This window comes from Lipomyces arxii (assembly GCF_038497795.1).
Source record: "Lipomyces arxii strain Phaff 12-163 unplaced genomic scaffold V1512scaffold_6, whole genome shotgun sequence".
NCBI lineage: Eukaryota > Fungi > Ascomycota > Lipomycetes > Lipomycetales > Lipomycetaceae > Lipomyces > Lipomyces arxii.
In genome coordinates, this window is record NW_027117705.1 from 531,277 (window position 1) to 553,756 (window position 22,480).

At 45.0% G+C, this 22,480-nt stretch overlaps 10 protein-coding genes across 10 annotated transcripts; 4 read left to right on the forward strand and 6 right to left on the reverse strand.

Annotated features, from left to right (window-relative positions):
* Positions 1–40: 40 nt before the first annotated feature.
* V1512DRAFT_262310 (acyl-CoA N-acyltransferase) lies at positions 41–1,020 on the reverse strand. The gene is made up of 3 exons (XM_066916245.1): positions 935–1,020; positions 572–883; positions 41–522 (listed from the first exon to the last, which is right to left on the reverse strand). Exons 1-3 carry the CDS (start codon positions 1,001–1,003, stop codon positions 385–387), a joined length of 519 nt encoding a protein of 172 aa, XP_066771980.1. The 5' UTR covers positions 1,004–1,020; the 3' UTR covers positions 41–384.
* Positions 1,021–1,201: 181 nt separating this feature from the next.
* On the forward strand, positions 1,202–2,345 carry V1512DRAFT_262311 (t-SNARE). Its single transcript, XM_066916246.1, has 2 exons — positions 1,202–1,533; positions 1,583–2,345. The coding sequence occupies exons 1-2, from the start codon at positions 1,255–1,257 to the stop codon at positions 2,189–2,191; spliced, it is 888 nt and encodes a 295-aa protein (XP_066771981.1). The 5' UTR covers positions 1,202–1,254; the 3' UTR covers positions 2,192–2,345.
* A 51-nt stretch (positions 2,346–2,396) lies between these two features.
* V1512DRAFT_262315 (uncharacterized protein) lies at positions 2,397–3,158 on the forward strand. The gene is made up of 3 exons (XM_066916247.1): positions 2,397–2,493; positions 2,536–2,651; positions 2,704–3,158. Exons 1-3 carry the CDS (start codon positions 2,440–2,442, stop codon positions 3,089–3,091), a joined length of 558 nt encoding a protein of 185 aa, XP_066771982.1. The 5' UTR covers positions 2,397–2,439; the 3' UTR covers positions 3,092–3,158.
* V1512DRAFT_224704 (iron hydrogenase) lies at positions 3,127–4,810 on the reverse strand. Its single transcript, XM_066913790.1, has 2 exons — positions 4,674–4,810; positions 3,127–4,624 (listed from the first exon to the last, which is right to left on the reverse strand). The coding sequence occupies exons 1-2, from the start codon at positions 4,767–4,769 to the stop codon at positions 3,197–3,199; spliced, it is 1,524 nt and encodes a 507-aa protein (XP_066771983.1). The 5' UTR covers positions 4,770–4,810; the 3' UTR covers positions 3,127–3,196.
* Positions 4,811–5,349: 539 nt separating this feature from the next.
* On the forward strand, positions 5,350–6,857 carry V1512DRAFT_238119 (cyclin-domain-containing protein). The gene is made up of 2 exons (XM_066914167.1): positions 5,350–6,396; positions 6,445–6,857. The coding sequence occupies exons 1-2, from the start codon at positions 5,704–5,706 to the stop codon at positions 6,613–6,615; spliced, it is 864 nt and encodes a 287-aa protein (XP_066771984.1). The 5' UTR covers positions 5,350–5,703; the 3' UTR covers positions 6,616–6,857.
* A 159-nt stretch (positions 6,858–7,016) lies between these two features.
* On the reverse strand, positions 7,017–8,323 carry V1512DRAFT_262320 (uncharacterized protein). Its single transcript, XM_066916248.1, has one exon. It carries the CDS (start codon positions 8,228–8,230, stop codon positions 7,277–7,279), a length of 954 nt encoding a protein of 317 aa, XP_066771985.1. The 5' UTR covers positions 8,231–8,323; the 3' UTR covers positions 7,017–7,276.
* A 263-nt stretch (positions 8,324–8,586) lies between these two features.
* On the forward strand, positions 8,587–11,743 carry V1512DRAFT_291038 (uncharacterized protein). The gene is made up of 4 exons (XM_066918241.1): positions 8,587–9,268; positions 9,316–9,411; positions 9,453–9,738; positions 9,784–11,743. The coding sequence occupies exons 1-4, from the start codon at positions 8,915–8,917 to the stop codon at positions 11,697–11,699; spliced, it is 2,652 nt and encodes an 883-aa protein (XP_066771986.1). The 5' UTR covers positions 8,587–8,914; the 3' UTR covers positions 11,700–11,743.
* A 24-nt stretch (positions 11,744–11,767) lies between these two features.
* On the reverse strand, positions 11,768–13,919 carry V1512DRAFT_152997 (major facilitator superfamily domain-containing protein). Its single transcript, XM_066913048.1, has 2 exons — positions 13,174–13,919; positions 11,768–13,123 (listed from the first exon to the last, which is right to left on the reverse strand). The coding sequence occupies exons 1-2, from the start codon at positions 13,621–13,623 to the stop codon at positions 11,837–11,839; spliced, it is 1,737 nt and encodes a 578-aa protein (XP_066771987.1). The 5' UTR covers positions 13,624–13,919; the 3' UTR covers positions 11,768–11,836.
* A 759-nt stretch (positions 13,920–14,678) lies between these two features.
* Positions 14,679–16,535, reverse strand: V1512DRAFT_224715 (uncharacterized protein). Its single transcript, XM_066913792.1, has 2 exons — positions 16,291–16,535; positions 14,679–16,241 (listed from the first exon to the last, which is right to left on the reverse strand). Exons 1-2 carry the CDS (start codon positions 16,306–16,308, stop codon positions 14,724–14,726), a joined length of 1,536 nt encoding a protein of 511 aa, XP_066771988.1. The 5' UTR covers positions 16,309–16,535; the 3' UTR covers positions 14,679–14,723.
* An 849-nt stretch (positions 16,536–17,384) lies between these two features.
* On the reverse strand, positions 17,385–19,395 carry V1512DRAFT_262327 (uncharacterized protein). The gene is made up of 4 exons (XM_066916249.1): positions 19,006–19,395; positions 18,413–18,953; positions 17,810–18,365; positions 17,385–17,759 (listed from the first exon to the last, which is right to left on the reverse strand). The coding sequence occupies exons 1-4, from the start codon at positions 19,262–19,264 to the stop codon at positions 17,493–17,495; spliced, it is 1,623 nt and encodes a 540-aa protein (XP_066771989.1). The 5' UTR covers positions 19,265–19,395; the 3' UTR covers positions 17,385–17,492.
* Positions 19,396–22,480: the final 3,085 nt, after the last annotated feature.

A 22,480-nucleotide genomic window follows, 5' to 3' on the forward strand; every position in this document is an offset into this window, starting at 1 on the left:
TCAAATGCAGATTAGATAGTTCGAAATTTTTAAGTACAATGCCATTACTGAATATATTTTATAGAAGAGAGTGCAAGCTCGTCACGTGAGGGTATGGAAAGGTCCAGGACCCTGATACTGATGCACATACCAGAGTCAACGTAGACTGACGACCTGGTGTTCATTACTTTCAGCCGTGTGAATACAATGAACGACAATGGGTGATACCGTAGAAATAACTGAGAAAACTAATTGATGTGTTGGAGATGAAAAAGTAGCATTACATTCACGGTAAACTGTACTTTTTAATTTTCACACAGACAAAGTAGTCATACAAACTTTTGATCTCTATCAGATTCATATAGTCACAAGTACTATTACAGCATAGACAACAATACCGGGCATTCACTCGAGAATTCCAGGCGACCGTTTCGCAAGTTCAGTAAGCTGTTGCCCATCGACTCTCATTGTCTGCCATTCTTCAAGCGGAACGGCACCCAACTTTTTATAAAACTGAATCGACGGTTTGTTCCATTTCAAGACCTGTAAATCTGTAAGTTATCAGCACTGATGTTATAACCCAGAAACATACAGCCCATTCAAGCCGTCCACCGTCAATATCTTTCAACTCCTGCGCCAGCGCAAATAATAAGGCAGATCCGTATGAGTTGCGTCTGTATTTAGGCTGCACGTATAGATCTTCAAGATAAATTCCAGGTTTGCCGTTCCAGGTCGAGTAGTTGTAGAAATAGAGTGCCATGCCAGCAGGCACGCCCTCATCTGTCTGGGCAATCAACACACGCGCGTACGGTGTCGGACCAAAGATTGTTGTCCGCAACATGTCTTCTGTGCATAACACCTTATCAGGCTCGTGTTCATACTCTGCCAATTCCTTCACGAAGCCCTGTGATCTTGTCAGTTTTTCAACTTGGAATTTTGCTTCTCGAATACTAACTAAAATATAAGGCACATCTTCCACTTTCGCTCTTCTCACTGGTGTTTTTTTTGTACTTTCTTGACTCATTTTTTGACCAATTAAACTGGTTCCGCAAGATTCGAAGCTTCAATTAAACCATCTTTAGCTGATTCGGTGTTCTCATCGGATTAGGGTTGTACTAATTGTCTAAGCAAGTAAGATTTATGCTTTAACTAATACACTTACTAGCACTATAATTAGCTGACTATATCGCCGCTTATATCCTAATTCGACCTTTCGACAACAATCAATTTCTCTAACCCACAAACTTCTCAAAGATTCAAAACACAGCACAAAGAATGTCATTTTTATCACCACGACAAGGCACGATGGGTCCCGGTACCGGCGGATTTTCCGACTCGCCTGAATTTGATCAGCTCGCTAGCCGGCTTTCAAACCAGCTCTTCACTTTGACCAGCAATATCTCCACCTTACACCGCCTGCTAAGCATGGTCGGCACTAAAAAAGACTCTCACCAGGTGCGTGAACGGGTTACGAAGATGACCGATGATACTAGAGAGTTGTGTAAAAACTTGGGCGATGAAGTCAAGATGTTACAAGGTTGGACTGATGTCACTGTATGTATAGACTATATGTCAATAGTGGAACGATCTGACCAATCAATAGCCGTCACAAAGGTTTACACAGCAAAAGTTGTCACGAGAGTTCACGTCTTTACTAGCGGATTTCCAATCAGTCCAGCGCTTGTCTGCCGATAAGCAGCGCCAGTTTGTTGTGGCCGCGCGGTCGCACGTGCCCGGTTCCAACCAGCTACTGTCGCCCGGAGCAGAGGGCCCTGAATTTGAGTACCAGCAACAACAGCAACAGCAGCTTATGATGCAGGAGCAGTTGCCTGCACAGGAGCGGTCGCAGAATTACACCCTGCCGTCGCAGGTACAGCAACAGGAGACCATGGATATTGTTGCTCAGGACGAGCTTGATTTTCAAAACTCGCTCATTGCCGAACGTGAGGTTGAGATCCAAGGTATCGAGCAGGGCATTTCTGAGCTGAACGAAATCTTCCGGGATTTAGGCACCATGGTGACCGAGCAGGGCGTGATGATTGATAACATTGAGTCCAACATCACCAACGTCGCTGACTCGACCCAGCATGCGTCTGCCGAGCTGACAAAGGCGTCACGGTATCAAAAGAGCACACGAAATCGGTCTTGCTGTTTACTGTTTATACTTGTCGTCATTCTCACCGTCGTCTTGCTCGCTATCTTTTTGAGATAGACTCTTTTGCTTAATAGTTTTTGGCATTGCGTTCTCTACGAAGTGCGCACGTATTGTTTGTTTGTTTACTCGTAAATTGTTTGTGTTTTATATTTGGATTGAAGATATTCATGTTGGCTTGTATGGTCATAATATAGAAAGTGGAGTTGTGTAATGACAGTTATATCGTAGTATTCTTGTGCGGCGTCGAAGGTGTCACATCCCAACTGTCCAGGCCAAATAGTTTTTGGAGGTCCATTAAACACAAAATGTCTCCAGGCCAAAGTTCAGACGATCCCTGGAATGACGACTGGATACCTCAAGTATGAACATAGCGATCATGCTTACATTCGCTAACTTAATAGGTCAGCTCAACCAAGATGCAAACACCAGCTGGAGTCCTGACGTTGAGTTCAAACGACCAAGTCAAGAAACTATTTGACCCGACAAAATCTGAGATGACAACATCTTCGCCTACACCGTACTATACTCATGCTTGTGAAAGTAGGAGCTTAGGCTGACTGGAAAAACAGGACGTATGAAGTACAATCGAGCGTTGCTGGATCGCAATTCCGACCGCAGTTACGGATACTAAAACGCACTCCGGACGCAAAACCGGCGCAAGCAGTTACACCGACGGCGGAATACGACGCGCGACCGGGCGAGACTGAGGCGCAGAGAATGGAGCGTGTGCGGAGGGATAAAGAAGCGAAATACAAGGCCGCGCGGCAGTCGATCTTTGGATCAACAGATGAACGGACCTCAAGTCCTGGACCGAGACCAGGGTCGAGAGATAGTAGCCAGAGTAGTGGAGCATCTCGAAGAAGCACTCCCGAAAAACAAGCGAACGGGCAAGGTCCGGGCATATTGCGAGCTCCTAAAGGACCAGACGGTACGACTGGGTTTAGGAAAGGACGGTAGCCAGTTTTGGACAAAGCGATGTGTAAACTATTTTGTACGATATTGAAACTTTTATATTTTACCATGACCCAAAACTCCTTATATACAAAAAACAACACACACAAATCACCATTTATCGCCAACCAAGACCGCAGGAATCGCGCTCTGGTCCATAGCTTCAACTGCATGGTACTTCGTCATCACCAGTTTCTCCACATCCGACCCCCATACTTGGCCCACCCACTGTCTCGTACCCAAGCTATCGACTGCAGAGGAAGCCATGCTTGTGTACGCTTGTTCAACCATATCCTTCCATTGCCTAAGTCCAACCCCATCGCTATCCGTCACCGGCGCACCAATCTGTCCACCGCCGTTGATACAGCCGCCAGGACACGCCATGACCTCGACGTAATCGTACTCGGTCGGCGCCATCGCGGCCGCGCTGGTCGCCGCTGCCTTTCGACGCGACACGACGACTGGTTTGGATTTTCCGGGTTTGAGTTTGCGGACAAGGTTTTGAATATTGCGAAACCCATACACTTGTGCTGCTTTGCCAAACACTTGCTCATCGGCAGACACCAACTGGTACTCGACCATGTCTGCATTCTTGCCCGGAATGACTTTTAATGTCGTTTCAACACCTTGCGATTGCTTGATACTGTCGGCCATCTCGTTCAACACGTGGTAAACATAGCCGCCTGATGACGAGCCTGCACTTGACTCCCAGCTTTGCTGCGCAGGAAACTGAGACGGGGTCATAGCTTTTAAAGATGACGCCAGGTCTTGTGCTGGGGCCATAGTAGAAAAATCAATATTCTCGTCCAGAAGCAGCTGAATGACTTCTTTCGTAGTAATGACGCAATCCACGTCACGCACACCTTCACAATTTGCAAAGTCAGACCGCGAGGCTTCTAGTTTCTTGTCAAAGCACGGCATGATGCTGACATGATAAATCTCATCCTTATTAGCACCAGTCTCACGGTTAATAAGTCGTTTGAGCAGTGACCCAGTAATTTGTTGTGGCGATTTGACAGCAGACAAGTAAGGCAGCACGTGGGGATGCGTTTTTTCAACATAGCAGATCCAACCCGGACAGACACTTGCAAGTGTCGGCTTTTTCGTGCCCGCGGCTTTCAAAACCTCAGACGCAGAATACGCAAGCGAGATCTGACGACCGACACCCGTGCCGACCAAGTACTTGAACCCTAGAATGTCGCGAAAAAGCGTGACAAGTTTCGCATCTACAACATCGACTGGAACGTTAAACGCCGCTGCTAACGACGCGCGTGACTGGTGCGATACCGACGCGACAAAAACACGACTACCTCCATCCTGATCATGTGCGCGGCGAAGAACAGAGAGGAGCTCTGTGTGTGACTGTAACGAGACCAAGACTGACTCTGCTGACGTGATGCATCCACTGCAAGCTAGACAATCAGACAGGTTTATTTGTGCTGGTGTGAGCTGCGTTGAAGATTGTGCTGAACCATCATCTAATGAGACTGAGACCTCGACAGGGACTCCATTTTGATTGATTTGAATCTCAGTTGGACCCTTATATGATTAGTTTATGAGCAATACATTATGATATAGCACTGCAAACCTGAGTTTCTGATCTGTTAACTACTACTGGATTAATACAGGCTAAGCCTGGTCCTATAAAATCATTCAAATCTTGAGCTGATAGAATGGCACTCATTCTTTTTTCATGTGGTTATAGTGAGAACAAAGAAATTTGAGTAAGCAGAATTGATGAAGTTCTCGTTGGGAGGTTAGCAAGTACAGTTACCCGGTGTAATGTATTGGTGTGAGTAATGCATTATCATTGTGCTCTAAGTAAACAGCACTAAATAGTATTGTGGAACCCAGAATAATCAGCGCTGTAAGTAGACATTCGCTGGCCGAAGTTTCATACTCTGATAAGAACATACATACTGAATTGTCTAAAAGTCGAGCTACAAAGTGACAATTGACGTTGAACGAACTGTACATAACTGGGATGATTTAGACAGGCGTATATTGGCTGGAATCGACTTTATGTACATCAAATGAGTCGTGAGAGCACATCAAATATACACATTCAAACGCTTAAAGAGTAACAGAATAAACAATTAATTGCTAAATAAAATAACAAGATAATAGCAAATAAATAAGAAATAATGACAAATTACCACACCCACGTTAATTTCAACTATTTTGCTGTGCTAATCACGGGCCATCTCTCGTTCATATCCTCTTCGAAGAACAACCCGCTCCCAGGGTTTCCCTCCACACAACCACATACAAACCCTTCTACGTTTCATACTCTTTCACTCGCGACTTCTATTCACTTTTTATAATTCTATCAATTTGAAAAAGCGGAGCTCAATTAAAGACTCTCTTTCCGATTCTTACTATTTATTTTTACTTTTGAACAACAACAAAAGGCCCGTGCAAGCTGCAGTCGATCAAGTCCTACTTCCAATATAATACTATCTTCATACTAATCAACAATGTTGTCTGCACGTATGGCTCTTACCGTTTAAACGGACAGGAAAAAGTCCTGTCTCGAACTTCAGCCAACCGTGCTTTCGCTTCTACTGCCAATCACAGGGACCAGGTCAGTGCTTGACTTGCAGTCAGCACAAACAGCAATGGCAGACCCTCCTTCAGACGTCTTCCAATCGACAGCTGTCGCTGTGCCAACATTCACGCTCACACCAGATGAGTTCTCGTCGACCACCACGTCCTCATCGTCCGTCCTGACCTCGCCTGCGACGTCTGACCCGCCGCGATTAGATATCCTCAACCACCCGGTGACTGAAGTCCTGGCCATGATTGCGGCATTGCTGCAACGGATAATAGAGTCAAACGACGCGCTTTACGAATCTCAGAATGAACATCATAGACATGCGGCAGACCGTGGAGGATTGGCGTCAAGTGTGCTTGCGTTCCATGGCCGAAATGTGCCGGCCATATCTCTGCAATCGTATCTGATGCGAATACTCAAGTACTGTCCTGCCACGAATGAGGTTTTTTTGTCTCTACTAGTATATTTTGATCGCATATCAAAACGTGCCGGTGCAGGCGAATTCAGCCCGGATTACTATACTGCACAGCAGCAATCACAGCAAATACAAGATTACAGGAGCCGCTTACCACAGCAACCGGTGCCAGAAACTCCGTTTATGATTGCCATTGCTAAAGAACCTTTACCAGGACAGCCAATGCCGTACGATTTCTTTGTTATGGATAGTTACAACATTCATCGACTTGTTATTGCTGGTGTTACTGTTGCCAGTAAGTTCTTCTCGGATGTATTTTACAAGAATTCAAGATACGCTAAGGTATGTTCAAAACGGCTTTATACACTAAACTCTACTAACTTTAATCAGGTCGGAGGACTACCTCTTGAAGAACTAAATCATCTTGAGTTACAGTTCTTACTCTTAAGTGATTTCCGATTATCAATCCCACTGGAAGAACTTCAACGATATGGTGATCTTTTACTACAATTCTGGGATCGAGAAGTAATTTCTCATGGAACCCAGTCAAAAGAGGTATAGTATTTGCATCTTACCTAAAAGTAATCAAGTCTCTGTACATACTTTCTCTTTTTACACTCATATTACTTTTTATTTTCTTTTTCTTGATCTTTTTGTTTTGTTTGTTTTTGCATGTAAACTGGTGTCTTTGCGTATATATACAGGGTTAGTTTTATTTTTGTTCTTTTATTTTATTATATATGTAATTGTAGATTCTTTTGTGTATAACTTACAAAATGTAATGATATATGTATTGAGTGCTATTGGTTGTTTTATCCATACTAGAAAACGTGCGACAGCATACTACATAATTAAGGTTTCTAATATAAACCTTAATTGCCCGTATCCACTTGCCTTGAATTTACTCACTACTCAAAGGCTATTTATTGACGGTTAATTATAGCAGTAACTAATGCATAGTAAAAGTATAAGGAGTATTAGTTATTATTACTGTTTAACATATAAATTACATATATCCAAATCAACGCAAACTCCACAATTTGAAAGATAAGAGCACAAAATGTTACCGTAAATACGGTCAAGTTCCAAAAATTAAAAACCTCTGACGCCGATAGTAAGGCATAATAAATAAAAACGAAATGCTGCAAGAAAAAAGCCTGTGATGCACGCAAAATAAAATGGCATTCAAATCGTATCGTTATGCAAAATATGCTTCGAATAACTAAAACGTACTCCAGTTCCAGTCCGACGGTACATATGATCCGTTACGTTCTGATGGAGTATTCTGATTCATGGGATGATTCTTGTTTGGTGTGATTGGAATAGCAAGACCCCCACCACCAAGTTGCTGCTGTAAATGCAACTGGATTTCACGCGAAAGCTGAGTATGTCCGTCTGAGAGAGCTGGTGTACGGCCTTCGAGTATTTCTGAGGTCGCAATTCCCGAAGTGCCAGACGAGGCACCAAAGAAATAAGAAGACGACGTAGCGGACGTCATCGGTCTGAGCGCGGCAGGTGAATTCGGGCTCATGAGCTCATCATCAGATAAATCGCTATCGAATGGCAGCCGTGCGCCATTTGAGTTGGTTACCATATTCGTGATACGATTAATGTTGTTGATAGCATCGGCCGAATCCGAAATTTCCGCGTTGGCATTGTATTGGCTCATTGCCTCAATGACAGTGCGATTGAAATCGTGCGCGCAGTTGTCGCAAGTCCTGCTCAGAATTCCTTTTGGATGGAAATTGCAATTCTGATCGAGTCGTAATAAATGTGAAGAATGGGCAGCGCAGTAAATCTGGCCACACCGCCGACAATGGTGTCTTCGTTCCCAAAAAGTGAATGCCTTATGACAGCTTTGACAGCTTAATGCAGAATCGTCCGAGACCCAATGACTTCGTCTTGGGGGGCCTGAAACGGCAGGAATCTGGCCCCAGAAAAGTTGTTGCGACCAATCTTCTCCGTTTACTTTAAGAGAAGTTCCATATCGCAGAACTGCGGGTCTGTAAAGTGGTTTCTTTAAAGATCTTAAATGTGGTGGTGGCGGAGGTGGAGGAGTAATAAATGATCGCGTGGAAGTTGGAGATGCCGAGATCAAGGTTGGAGACGCCGTCAGTACTGAGGAAACCGTTGAAGAAGCAGACGATGACGGCGATATCTGCCTTACTGACGCCATTTGATGAGTACTAAGAGTAATGCAACGTAATAACGTGAGAGAAAGTAGAAGTAGAAGATGGCAACGGAAGGGAATGATGGAAGAGGTAAAGAAGGTGAGGAAGAATGAGCCGAAGTGGGAGAAAAGTCGAGCAAGAAGCGGATAGCACTGCCACATCAGATCATTAGGCGATATAGCAAGCAAGCCACCGCCGCAGTATACCACAGCCACTAGAATACAGCGAATCAGAAGGACAGGATTATTTGATGAGCCGCGCGTTTAAACGTTTGTGGCAAATCCGAGCTGATAACACGATAAGCTTGCGACTTCTTTGAATTTAGTTTTAAATTATTTAATTTTTATTCAATTAGAATTATGCGTTTTTCACTTTTTTTTTCTTTTTTGTTTTGTTGAATTTGAACCCGAACTCGTGAAGAAAGGCAAGAGCAGACGACACCGGCCAAAGCCGATTAATGACATTTACAAGGGTTTTGTACGGATACTCAAACATCAGGTTCTTACACATACAGTACTGGATCGCTTTACTGTCGTACAAAGTTCAATCACGTGATCCGGGCAAGGGTAATATGAGCCGCACGTCTATTCGGCCACGGTGTTCGTGAACATGTCGACGCCATATGCTGAACCTCGACTTGATCCGAGTATTTCGTGGTTTGTACACATTATAATCGTTCAATTGACGACATGTCGATCGATCAGGGACATTACACGTCACAGCAGCAGCAGCAACCCCAGCAACAGCAGCAGCAAAATCCTGGTGTAGGAATGAACGCAGGAGTTGCTCCTCCGCACCACAGATCGCGGCGCCAGTACGCTGCTGAACAGTACACGCTTTCGGCTACTCCTGTGGACGATTCTGGAATGCAATCTCAGGTGCAGCAGCAGCCCGTTCAAAATGAACAGATATATACGCCTGCGTTAGGAGAGCAACGGCAGTATACCGGATTTCAACCTGTAGGAGCACAGGCTGCTCCCGTGGATCCAGCTTTATCTCAACAATTTGCACAGATGAACATTCAGAATACGCCTCAATCTCAGGTATTGTTAATGTTTTACTGTTATATTTTTATAAACTAACAAATCAGCTTAATCAACTGTATAATATTGATCTACTCCAATCTTTACCACCACCCATTGCTGATCTGGACCTACCTCCACCTCCAATCATCTTACCCGCAAACGTATGTATATTTTTATTTTATTGCTATTGCTAACGTCTAAGTCCGCGATCACAAACTCCCCAAATGCAAATTGTCCTCTACCATATATGCGATCGACATTGAATGCAGTCCCTACCACAAGCGCGTTACTAAAAAAAAGCAAAATCCCGTTTGGGTTTGTTATCCAGCCATACGTTAATCTACACGACGATGAAGCTCCTATTCCTGTCATATCTGACGCTGTCATTGCTCGTTGCCGCAAATGTCGGTCCTACATCAATCCATTCATCACATCTACAGATCAAGGTCGCAGATGGGTCTGCAACATGTGTAATCTAACCAATGACGGTACGCTTGTTTACTTTTAATTTTAAAGAGTACTGACAAATGTAGTCCCACCTGCGTACGATTGGGACTCTTTTAATCAAAAACAACTCGACCGATGGGCTCGGCCCGAACTCAATCATGCAGTCGTAGAGTTCATCGCTCCGCCAGAATACATGGTCCGTCCACCTCAGCCGCTAGTATACATGTTTGTCATTGATGTCAGTCTTCCGGCCATCTCATGCGGTCTCGTGGCTACAGCCGCTCGCACTATTTTAGAGTCGCTGGACAGAATACCAAATAACGACAAACGGACCCGGATTGGTTTCATCTGTGTCAACGAGTCCCTCAATTATTTCACAATCGAATCTACGGGCGACCCAAACCTGCTTGTAGTGTCTGACCTCGAAGAGCCGTTTTTACCGGTGCCACATAATCTGTTTGTGTCTCTTGACCAGTGTCGCGAAGGTATCGAGAATTTATTAAACAGCATGAATAGTTTCTTTGCAAACACAACCAGTACTAGCAACGCACTAGGACCCGCTCTTCGAGCGGCGCATAAACTGATTGGCAATATCGGCGGCAAGATTGTTTGTCTGACCGCCAGTCGGCCGAATCTTGGCACAGGCAAGCTCGAGAACCGAGATGACAAGAAATTACAGGCTACAGCAGAACGCGGTTTGCTCCAGAGCCAGAACGCTTTTTACAAGAGTTTTGCGGTTGAGTGCAGTAAAAGTCAGGTATCAGTTGACATGTTTTTACTGGCGTCGCATTATCAGGACGTAGCGTCTCTAAGCTACCTGCCACGGTACACGTCCGGTCAGACATACTTCTATCCTGGTTGGAACGCCGGCAAGCTGGAAGACGCAATCAAATTTTCGCACGAGTTGAGCGAGCATTTGTCGTCTGAAATCGCGTTGGAAGCTGTGCTCCGTGTGCGTGCGACAGCTGGCGTCAAGCTGAACACATTCTACGGTAATTTTTTCAACCGCTCGTCGGACCTGTGTGCGTTCCCAAGTTTCCCGCGGGACCAGAGCTACTCTGTTGAGGCGTCGATCGACGAGACAATTACAAAACCATTCGTGTCTGTTCAAGCCGCCGTGCTGCACACAACGTGCAACGGAGAGCGTCGGATCAGGGTCTTGACACTCAGCCTTCCGACCACGGCGATCTTGGCAGATGTGTACGCGTCTGCAGACCAGGTCGCAATCACAGCCTTTCTCGCCCAGCGTGCGGCCGAAAAAGCATTGACGTCAAGTCTCCAGGATGCGCGAGATCTGGTCGGCGGCCGGCTTGCGGAGATGCTGCAGACATACAAGAAGGAGCTCATGACGTCGAATGTCGGTGCTTCAGCGCCAATCCAGTTCTGTGCAAACTTGCGACTTTTGCCGCTATTATGTCTCGGCATAATTAAGCATGTCGGGCTGCGCAAGTCGGGTATAATTGCGTCCGATTTGCGGGCGGCTGCACTGAACTTGCTAGGTACGTTACCTGTTAAGTACTTGCTGTCGTACATTCATCCCGGTTTTTACTCTCTGCACGACATGCCTGAATATGCCGGTCGGCCGGACGAGCAGACCGGGAAGATTCGACTTCCGCCGAAAATGAATTTGAGTGCCGAGTGTCTGAGACGGCATGGACTGTACTTGATTGACGACGGGCAGATTTTGTTTTTGTGGGTCGGTCGAGAAGCTGTGCCGCAGCTGATTGCCGACGTATGGGGTCTTTCGTCGCTTGAAGAGATTCCGACGGGGAAAACGTCGTTGCCATTGCTTGATACTGACATCTCGATCAGGATTAACACGATCATTGGCAAGTTGCGCGAGAAGCGTGGGTCGATTGTGTGGTCGCATTTGTACGTCATTCGGGAAGACGGCGATCCTGCGCTCAAGATGTGGGGCACGTCGTTTTTGATTGAAGATAGGATTGATCAAGGACAGAGTTACATGGAATTTCTTACCAGCATGCGCGAACGCATAAACTAATCTGTATCATACAATGTATAGAAGACTTAAATATTAAATCATTACAAATAACCCCGATTCCAAATGACATGATAATGCACTGTTTTACCCAATCCCTGTGAACTTTTTTCCCCGGTATCCCATTTTACTCACGTATTTTATTTTTGAAATGAGTGCGAGAGCACGTGTTCGCGCATCATTGCACACGTACCAATGACCATGGCGGCCAAAAAGATTGCAAAAGAAAACACGCCATGGAACGCGTCTAGGTACGCCTGCACGACGTCTGCTTTGTACTCAGTCGGGATGAGTCCGATTTCCTCGATCGAGTTTGTGACTCGAGATATAATGTCGGCCTTGTCGTTGCCGACAATGTACACGTCGAGTTTCTTGCCGAGCACATTTTCGAAAATGGCGGACGCGATCGCGACGCCGACCGTGGACCCGGTACCTCGGAAACCGTACTGGATCGCGGTCGTGACTGCCTGCAGCTCGGGCGGAACAGAAGCGACCATTGCGATCAGCGTGCAGTTTAGCAGTCCACCGAACCCGAGCCCAGCAATCATGATGTACAGAATTTGTTCCCATTTTGGGGTCGTTAAACTGTACGTGCTGATCAAGATCGAACCGACAGTCAATATGATAGCCGACCCAAGTGTGATCCACCAGTACCGCCCTGTCGTGCGCATGACCGTGCCGGACACGATAGCGCCGACGGCCGAGCCGACAAAGTTGGGAATGATATTTGTGCCTGCCTGAGTCGGTGAGATTCCTCGGATGGCAATGAAGTATATTGGCACGTAGAATAGCTGCGCGTAGTTGATCATCATGATGAGCCAGTTTGTGAAGGACGCACCAAATACTGACCGGTCTTTGAGCAGATATAGCGGGATCACTGGTTCCCGAGCAACGTACAGCTCCACGTAAATAAATGCAAACAGAAACATAGACCCAAAAATGAACGTGATGAATACAGGGAATGACCACCACGAAACGTAGTTGCCGCCGATAGACATGCAAATCAGGAAGTTGACAAGCGACAGTACGAGTGTGATGGAACCGGCAAAGTCGATCCGGCCAAACATGTCTGCGGTTTGCGATGCAGAGTCAGAACTCACTGGCGCGGGTTTGGACTTCAAGTTGCTAACGATCGCCATGGTAGACACGACAATGAACGGGACTTGCAGCAAGAACGCCCAGCGCCAGCCTAAGGTCTCGGTGATGTAACCGCCAAACACGCCACCGAGAGATGCACCGGCATTGTACAGCACAGAACCAATTCCCTGGAGCAAACTGCGTTGTCGGATCGGAACGAGATCATTCAGAGTAATTGAAGACAGCGCCGTCAGACCAGCACCGCCGACACCGGCGATGATACGCGCGAAGACCAAAAACCAAATGTTGTTTGCAATTCCGCAGAAAACACATCCCACAGCAAAAGTGGCCTATACTCGTGTTAGCTCAAGCTAGAATGCCGCGCATTGGTGCCACGTACGTTGCTAAAAATGAGAAGAGTTTTGCGTCCAAGAATATCTGAAAGCTTGCCGTAAAGAGGTTGGCACGCTGCAACAGTGATCAAGTAAGCGGTCGCAACCCATGACACCGATCTGAACTCGTGGAATTCCGAGGAAATGTGTGCGAGCAGTGTAGCGACGACGGTTCCGTCTAAAGCGGCAAGAAACACTCCAATGTAAAGCGAGCAAAACACAATAGCGACCTGATTGGTTTCCATGGCTCTGACTTCCAGTATATCGTTCGCGTCATGTGCTTCAAAATCTATACTCGCAAGCTCCAAGGCTCCGTCTCTGTCGCTGTCGAAGCTGTGTAAAAGCAAAGCTGCTGATTCATCTTCAGCGTCGATGACACTTGTAATTTCATCAACGTGTTTGCTGTTGTTGTCGTAAGATCCGTTGGAAGGCAGTGATGGGTAAAGATCAGATGGCATTGCGCAGAGGTGTAACGAATGTGGGGGGATGTTAAGCAGCGGGTACAGAAAGACAGAGCAGAGTCATCGTGATTGGGGACAGACAGAAATATATATACACTCATACGCCAATGATGCAATTCCTGCATAAACTCCCTCGCGGTACGATCGCGGGACGCCGAATTTGAAGTTTCCCGGCAACCTAGGTCACATTTTTCAAATTCACGAGAAAAACAACAAAGAGAGAAAAAATTAGGGTCGGGGCAGAGCGCGCGGCGGTGACGGATATCGCCGGATCCTGCATTGCGTAGAACCGCAGACGTATTAACGATTTTTATTACTGTGTAACTTGTACTTGCACGTAATCTGTACAGTCATCAATTGATTGTCTAGACTGATTTAATATATTTAAAATGTTTGTGATTGTGTGTATTGCGATGCAGAGATAAAATAAGCGGCAGAAATAAAGTGTAAGGTTCGACCACCAGTTCAAACTGACTAGTATTATTGTGAATATTAAATTTGTTTTTGTGCCTGTAATATATACAAGATAAATTCTATCTATATTAATCAATCATAAAGAGTCTCGTTGACTGTTCGAACAGATCGGTCGTTCTATGTTCATGTGATTGATCTGCAAGTAAACGAAGTAAAACCCTCAGCTCACGGCCATACTCAACAGTCTCTTTAATCTTTTATTAAACCTTTATTCTACCTTTTCTGCTACTCTAGAGTAGCAGCAAGAAAACAACACCTTCTACCCTTTGTTGATGGAGATGATGGAGATGTCCGAAATTCCAAAAGATTTGTGCGGCGCATTTCAAACATTTAAACTCTATTTGACAGGAGCCGCATGGTCAGACCCCTTTAAAGGCGCCCCCTGAATTCTGGTACTTCTTAAGGCCCGCCATGAATAAAGATTTAAAAAAAAGAACTAGATGGCTTCGACACGGCCCGCCGTCGCTCTCTGGCGTAAAATGTGAATTATTTTGTTTGAACGCACAGGCAGGAAAGTATCTCGGCATATGAGGTGGCTACGTTGCATTGTTGACAGTTTACTACATCTTACTCGGAGGTTAAAGTTCTGCACAAAACATGTTAAATTACAAATCCAGCTAATTCTAGTCATACGCTGGCCTCCACTCGTTCTTCCACACGGTCTGAGTAATGTCATCAAACAAGACCTGGTTCTTTGCGAACCAACTCTTCTCCCGAGTCTGGTACTCGCCGTAGCCCTTTTTGCCTGTAACCTCACCCTTGTCGGCGTCCCAGACAACCTGTCCACGAAGGATAGTGAATCGCGGCCAGTTGAGCATTTCCATGCCCTCGAACGCGGTGTAGTCACAATTGTGGTGCAACATGGCGTTGGTCAATGTCTGCTTGTACTTGCCTTCAGGGTACCAGATGACAAGATCGGCGTCGGCGCCAGGAATGATAGATCCCTTCTTGGGGTACATGCCGTACAGCTTTGCAGTGTTGGTCGACGTCAGTTGCACAAACCGCTCGATCGATAATCTGCCGGTGCAGACCCCAAATGTGAAGATCAACGGCATACGGGTCTCGATACCTGGAATACCGTTAGGGATCAGCCGCCAGTCACCGCCGGGTTTGCCAGAGTCCTTAATGGCGACCGGTTTGCCGAGTTCCTCATCTGTTCGGAACGGGCAGTGGTCAGACGAAATCAGAGTGAACGTGCCGTTACGGAGACCGTTCCAGAGACCGTCGAGATCCTCTTTTGATGGACGGAGGGGCGGCGAGCACACACAGTTTGCACCTTCGTAGTTTGGCTTTTGAAGACCGGCGTCGGTCAAGAGAAGGTACTGAGGGCAAGTTTCAGCGTAGACGGGGAGGCCCTTACCTTGTCCCTTGCGAATACGCTGCACTGAGCCTGGCGAGGAGACGTGGACCAACAAAATTGGCACGTTCATGACCTCAGACAACACGATTGCACGGTTAGTAGCCTCGTGTTCAGCCAAAGCGGGACGAGACCGGGCGTGCGAGTACGGGTCAAGCAGGTCAAGCTTCTCGAGCTCCTCGGAGAAAAAGTTGATGATGTCCAAGTTCTCGGCGTGAATCATAGGAGTGATTCCAGCCTTGCGAGCAGATGAGATGGTGTGCAAGACCTCGTAATCTGTCAGACGCAGACGGTCGTAGGTCATGTACAACTTGACGGACGAAATACCGAATTCAGGAATCAAGCTTGGAAACTCGGCCAAACGCTCAGGTGAAGGGTCAGTGATGATCAAGTGGAAACCGTAGTCACAGTACGAGTTGTTGGTCGCAAGCTCGTGGTAGTGGCCAATGACATCAGACAAGGAGTGATCGGGACGGTGTCTATGTTGCATAGCAAAAGCAAGAAACGTAGTCGTGCCACCAGCAATAGCAGATCTCGAGCCAGACTCGAACCCATCCGAGCCACGGTACGGGTAGTCCTGGCCACCGGGAGTGTTTTCCTGGTCAATGTGAGTATGTCCGTCAACACCACCGGGGGTCACGAACGCGCCCTCGGCGTCAATGACTGACTTGGCCTTCAGAGTCTTCAAATCAGGCGCAATTGCAAAGATTTTGCCGTCCTTGATTGCGATATCGCCGGGGAAACATTCCGAGGCAGTCGCAATCTTTGCGTTGACAATCAACGTCTACACTCACGTTATTTACAGCTCTTATACATCATTAACTAAAACTTACATCAAATTCAAAATCCATTACAAGTTACTCCTAGTTACTGTCAGAGCAATTGAGTCTAATACAAGTCAATTGAGTGCGAGAAAGCTTGTGAACTGCTAATAATGCAGTGGCCTCCGGCAGTTCAACTCTAATGGTTGTAAATCATGGGTTAGGGCTCAAATAGCTTTAAACCTTATCTTATCAGACTGATTCAGACCGAACAATCTGGTATCGTCATTGTCATAATAGAATCATCATTTCATGACGCATTTACTGGATTTAAATACGTTTAAAGCAATTACGACAAAAATACGCGTCATTTTGCTTCTGGGTACGGGAGTGTGCGTATGCTGGGGCTTAAGGCCGCCTCAGCCACTTGAATGCAGTAATTATAACGCATTTATGCTATAATAATGCTACTGTTGTACATTTATATAGTCACATGACATGAATACCCGGCTGTGCGCTTCTGCATGTGTCCGCCGGAGAGGGTGACGTCAACATCCGAGGGCGCTGAGTGGGACTATAAAGATGAGACGGTTTGCTACTTTAACGTTTAAAGCATTCAATTTTAATCAGTGTGCATTATTCTAATACAATTATAAATATGGGATACGGACATCATGGAGGACATCATGGAGGGCATCATGGCGGATTTGGAGGATATGGAGGTCATCATCATGGACGGCACGGTGGGTTTTTCAGAGGACCGCGTATTGGATTTGGACCTACAATCGTAGTCGCACCAAGACCATACTATCCATCTCCCGTCGCGTACGCTCCCGCAGGAGGGTATGGGTACTATGGCTCGGTTGGGGCGCCGGGGTATTATGCGCGCCCAGCTTATCAGGCTGAACCAGGTTGTTTTTGCTGCTTCTAAGCTTGGATCTGTTCATCAAAGCAGTTTGCATAGCGGCAAACATCTCAAGCAATGATTATGCTCATACTCAATAGAGCTGCTTTGAGCACAGGTTTTGCGTAATTGCACTCAGATAGGGGATGTATCGGGATGCTCCCGCAAATATATGCATGACGTGATGATTTATGGCCCAGGATATAAGGGTTTTAAGATTTTGATAAGATTTTAAGGGGGTCTACATTTGATATAATGGATATTGTAATAATATAATTAATTGGCATTTCCACTTTGACTACTGGTACACATTATTATACATCTACAGACGCCGTATCACCTAAATTGTAATAAACCCTTCCTACCCATCTTACTGTGCCGGTTCTAGCCTCTCAGCATTATTATCAATCGGATGCGCCCCGAGCTTGTGCGGCGTAAACGCTTTTTCAATCACCTTCTTGGACACAGTGACTGGTGCTAGCTCAGGTGGCACCGGCAAGCCATGCAGAATCATATGGTGCTTCATATTTCGCGCCTTGTCCTTCAGCATTGCCTGTGTTCGTCCAGCCAGCAACTTGAAGTCTGCACTTGACCCTTCATTATCCATAGGAATGCCTTCTACTGAAGCAGTAACAGCCTACATATGTCAATCCTCACGACCTTGACATTATACTCAAAGATACATACCGACTCAATGTCGGCCCACCTAGGGCCTAAAACTTGAAGAGCCTTTAACAATGCAGCCTCCATCTCTGGCCGCCACTTTCGTCGGCCTCGCCCAAGATGTACCTCAATATTAGAACTAGCCTCTGGTGCCGGCGACGATAGCTGAAGCGAAACTCCAACAGTAACTGGCGTGGCCGTCACAAGCGTAGTAGCCTGTGCGATGTCACCTAAATTCACACCTTCCTTGATATCGTCTACAGTCTCGTCCAAACCCAGGTCAGTGTTCGCATCGTTGTCCAGAGGCGTGTCCATAAATTCTGCCTCTTGTGGAATAGGCGGTTGCGAACGCACGGTCTGCCGACGCCTCTTGGCTTTTGGTTGGACTGGTTCTATCGGACTATCCGATTCTTGTGAATCAAACTGCAATTTCTTGCGATCTGGTTGTGCTTCGTTAAATCGTCGTTTACGTCCAGCGACCACCGGTGCTTCAGGTTTCCGTACGGGTTTGCTCCTTGAGCCCCGCTTAGCACCTGGCTTGATGGTCTCAACCGCTGCGACTAATGCGGTGCCCCTAAAACTAGTCATTAACCGTCAACGTCTTACCTGCTTTATAAATGTACTTACATTTTACCAGTTGCAACACTCACTGCCTCGGAAATCCACTCTGCAACTTCCTCAATAAAACTATCGAACGGGAATTGCTCTTTCAAGAGCTCAATTAACTCTACTCGGTCATTGCTTTCTGAGATGATATCACTGACTTTGGACACAACCTCCATGTCAATATCCGCCTCAATCGGATACCTTTCAAGCAAGTCCTTGAACTTTCCCTCGGCATTCTTCACACGTTTTCCAGTCTCTTTTATTGACAGAATCAGGTAGATGTATTCTTGCACACTCAGTAGCACAATGAAACGGGCCGCAAAGATGTCGAAGGTCAGGCCGAACGCGGTCGGAAAGTTGGCCCTGATGATCTCAAACACGTTCTCTGGGCTATCTGTCAGCTCAGTTTGTGTTTTCTGAAATAACTCAAACGCAAGTTCGGCGAAATTGGCCTGATACACTAGACTTTGATAGTGCGTTGACTTAAACGCCGCAACAATCTCATCAGGGTTAATATAGTAAACATTGGCTTCACGGTCGCAGCCAAAGTCCATGATTCGTTCTGGAATCGGCGTCAGCAATGATCTAAATCATTCACAACTATAAAAACATACCCCTCAAATACTTGTGCATGTTTATAATCCTCTTTGCTTGCTTATCACTTAACTGGCCATTTACTGCTGCCACCAATTGACCTTCCTCAACTAAACTGTCAAGCAAATTCTTAACAAATTGCGTAGTCACACTCTCGTAAGCTTCGATCTCTTCTGTATCAACACCTTTAATAGCACCAGGGATATTCTCCTTCACTTCATTGTTGTTTTTCTTCTCCGCAGATGATGGTGTTCCTCTTACGCGTCGGAGGAAATCCATTCTGAAATTTATAGTTACAGAACTGTGAAAGATCACTTAAAATAACACTTTAAAAACAAGATATCTTGAAATCAAATTATCGTGATATCGTAACAGATGTTGTAAGGGGCGGCAACTGTCAACAACAAGTTCAGGGTTTTAGGGTGTGATCCTGTAAGTAGGGTTAAAACAGTTTAACTATGACAGTTTTGCGTAGATGTGACGTAAACGTAAACGTACAATGATAACCCTTACACGTGTTTGGGGGGAAAGGAATGTAAACATTGGATATTTCGCATACAGTATAAACTCTCACATTTCTAAATTTAGTTAAGGTGGTTTAGTTCCTTTGAAAAAATCAACCCAGGTCTTTTCATTCTTTCCGCCAATTGAGATAACAATTTGAGAAGGGAATAGCCATCAAAATAACGAACGCCACGATCTCGAGCCGTGTGTTAAGACTTGGGTCTGGTCAGGAGAAGACAGCGTTTGACAGGTCATTTGGCTCATAAAACATGGTTTGCTTGCCTTCGAAGAAACTGTATTAGTTTATCAAGATGACATTTTGATTTTCTCAATTAGAAGAGAGCAAAATGATCATCAACACATCAAGACTGTGCTAAACTGACTAGGCTGAAATCAATTGGTAGCTAAACCAGGTGAGCGTGAAATTGTCTTATTATGCATGATGCGTAGAGCATATAGCTAGCTATCTGGGAAATGGCATAATACTGTATAGCATTGCAATGAACTCATACTTTACTAAAGAATTTGTACTATACGACACTATTGTACTGTGGTGTTTGGCACTTGTGCCGTGATTGCAGAGCTTTAAGCGCAATGTGGGGTTGAGGAATTTTGCGTGTCAGATCAAATAGAGTTCAGTCAAGAACAGTATGCAACAACTGTATGAATAAAATTCGTACGTATATTCTTTAAAAAAAGCTAATACAGCTTTATTTGGTAAATATATATAACATTTAGAAAAAAAGAAATCACATCTCATTCAAATATATTAGTTCCTATTTCTGAATGGAAGAGTAATAAGAACAAGGAGGGCGAGGACTAGCTTGCGCTAGTGTAAAATGAAAGGAGTAAACCTAATCTTACACTTAATACATGTGTATGAGATGCTCGTCCGCAATTTTCTCTTTCCTCAATCTTTCTCTGTTTTTAACTAGGCCCGCTTACCACCTGGTGCGATGATACATCTAGTTAACCAATCCAATTTAAATCAAAGACATTTTAGATGGCAACAGATGCTAGCTGTTCACCATAGTAGCATTCGCTATAAAAAGCGGTTTGAAAATAAAGCCGCCAATGCGCTTTCACGCAAAGAAGTATGGCCTGCAAATATAACTGTAGTGTAAAGGTTGATTACGGTAATAGATACTTAAGATCAATATAACTATCACCTGTACTAGTAGTTCACACTCGTAAACAACACTAACAAAGTATCGCTTGAGGAACTTAAGGTCAGGATATCATGCCTGTCTTTGATTATCCTCAAATACACAGCAACATAATCTCTACTTATAATTTGCAATCCTGTTAACGTGTCATTAATCATATGACGCACGGCATCGCGGGATTTACGTCAATTGAGCAATCAATTAGTCGAAACGCCAACTTACAGGGTTAGGTTCTGTCACGTACGCTACCGTACGCTACCCGCACGCTCAGACTCCAGTGCTGAATAGGATTCACAACACAGTCCGCGAATTCTGTCTCTCCTTCGTCTTCGCACCCATTAATCTAAACCTTTTTTTGATTCTGTATAATCTGTATATTCTATTTATTTTTGAACTTCAGCAACCTAAAATAATATCTTGTCAAATCAAACACAACCAGAGTACCTTCAATAGCTTGCACTCACAGTCACGCCAGGTAGGGCGCGACAAAATGAATTTGTTGTAATTTAATACAGTATACTTCACTACAAACTGAGCGAGCTTTAGAAAAATTCCGTGAAATATCTGGGCAGCACCATGCAGTTTATGGTTTACTCGCTCGTGACTTCACGTGTCTGTCTGCTCTCTATTCCATTCTCTCACTTGGCCGTATACAGCGGTGCGACTCTTAGTTTTTACGAATTTTGTGGAAAAAAAAAAGGCTTTGGCAGTTCACGCCAAAACTATTTAACTTTTGTTCAATTCTTGAAATTAGGGACGCGCATGTATAAGGCAGGCGATTCTGTCTGCAATGACCGTGATATGTAGAGAACTACATTGCTCAGTATCAGAAAAACCTAGATGTTTTGTATATAGTATGGAAATACACGTCATCATAACGACTGAGTGGATACCGCGTTATTTTGTTGCATCATATTAGTGTGGAGTCTACAATGACCAAATTACGATTCAGCCCAGAAAAACCGATAGCAGGTTAAGTGTATTTTTTGATGAGAATATCAAAAATTTTTAACTAGCCGCACACCAGCTAAAATTTGCATTTTGTAGCCGAGCATCGTCCACGATGCTGTCGGCGACAGTTTGACGGCTTTTTTGTCGGTACCCACAATGTTTTTCCGGATAGATGCTCAGTCACTGTACTACTATCCGATCGGTTCCACTTGCTCTATCTAATCAGTTCTACTTGTTCACTGAAGTTTATCTATTTTTGGATTCTACAGTTTCAATTAATTCCATAGTTTAGTGTTTAATAGAACCACACCGGTATACCACGTGGAGTCACTTTGATGTGATACTCGGCCCTCGGACCATTCTTTATTACATTAAAGTACTTTTGCAAATTAACTTCAGATCTAGTCCCATACATAGTCGATATTAAACAGCAGAAACCGACACTACCGACCTGTATGTAGATCAAAGCCAAGTGACCCCACACTACATGAGGCTTAAGATCTGATAACGATAAGCGTGCGGCTCAGGGCTAACATTTTGGATTGTCGCATTGCTTTTCCGTTAGGCGTGATTTTGGTGAGAGCGTGCTGTTTGATTGTAGCTTGAAGCGCATGTTTGTGGTGGAATTTGGAGCACATGTAAAAGGAAAGCGTTTCGCGACGTAGCTGTAATTCAGCTGGAACCAAACAGAAGAAAGTGGTTGCAACTTAATCGGGGGGTCGCGCACGTGGCATACGGAACTGGAACGATTTACACCTTTGCAACACCATATTTCCACCAATATTTCCGATAAATGTATGAAATCAACTGAAAAATAATATTCAATCTTATTGTTACTGATGAATTCAAATTATTTGATATTAATCATTAGTCT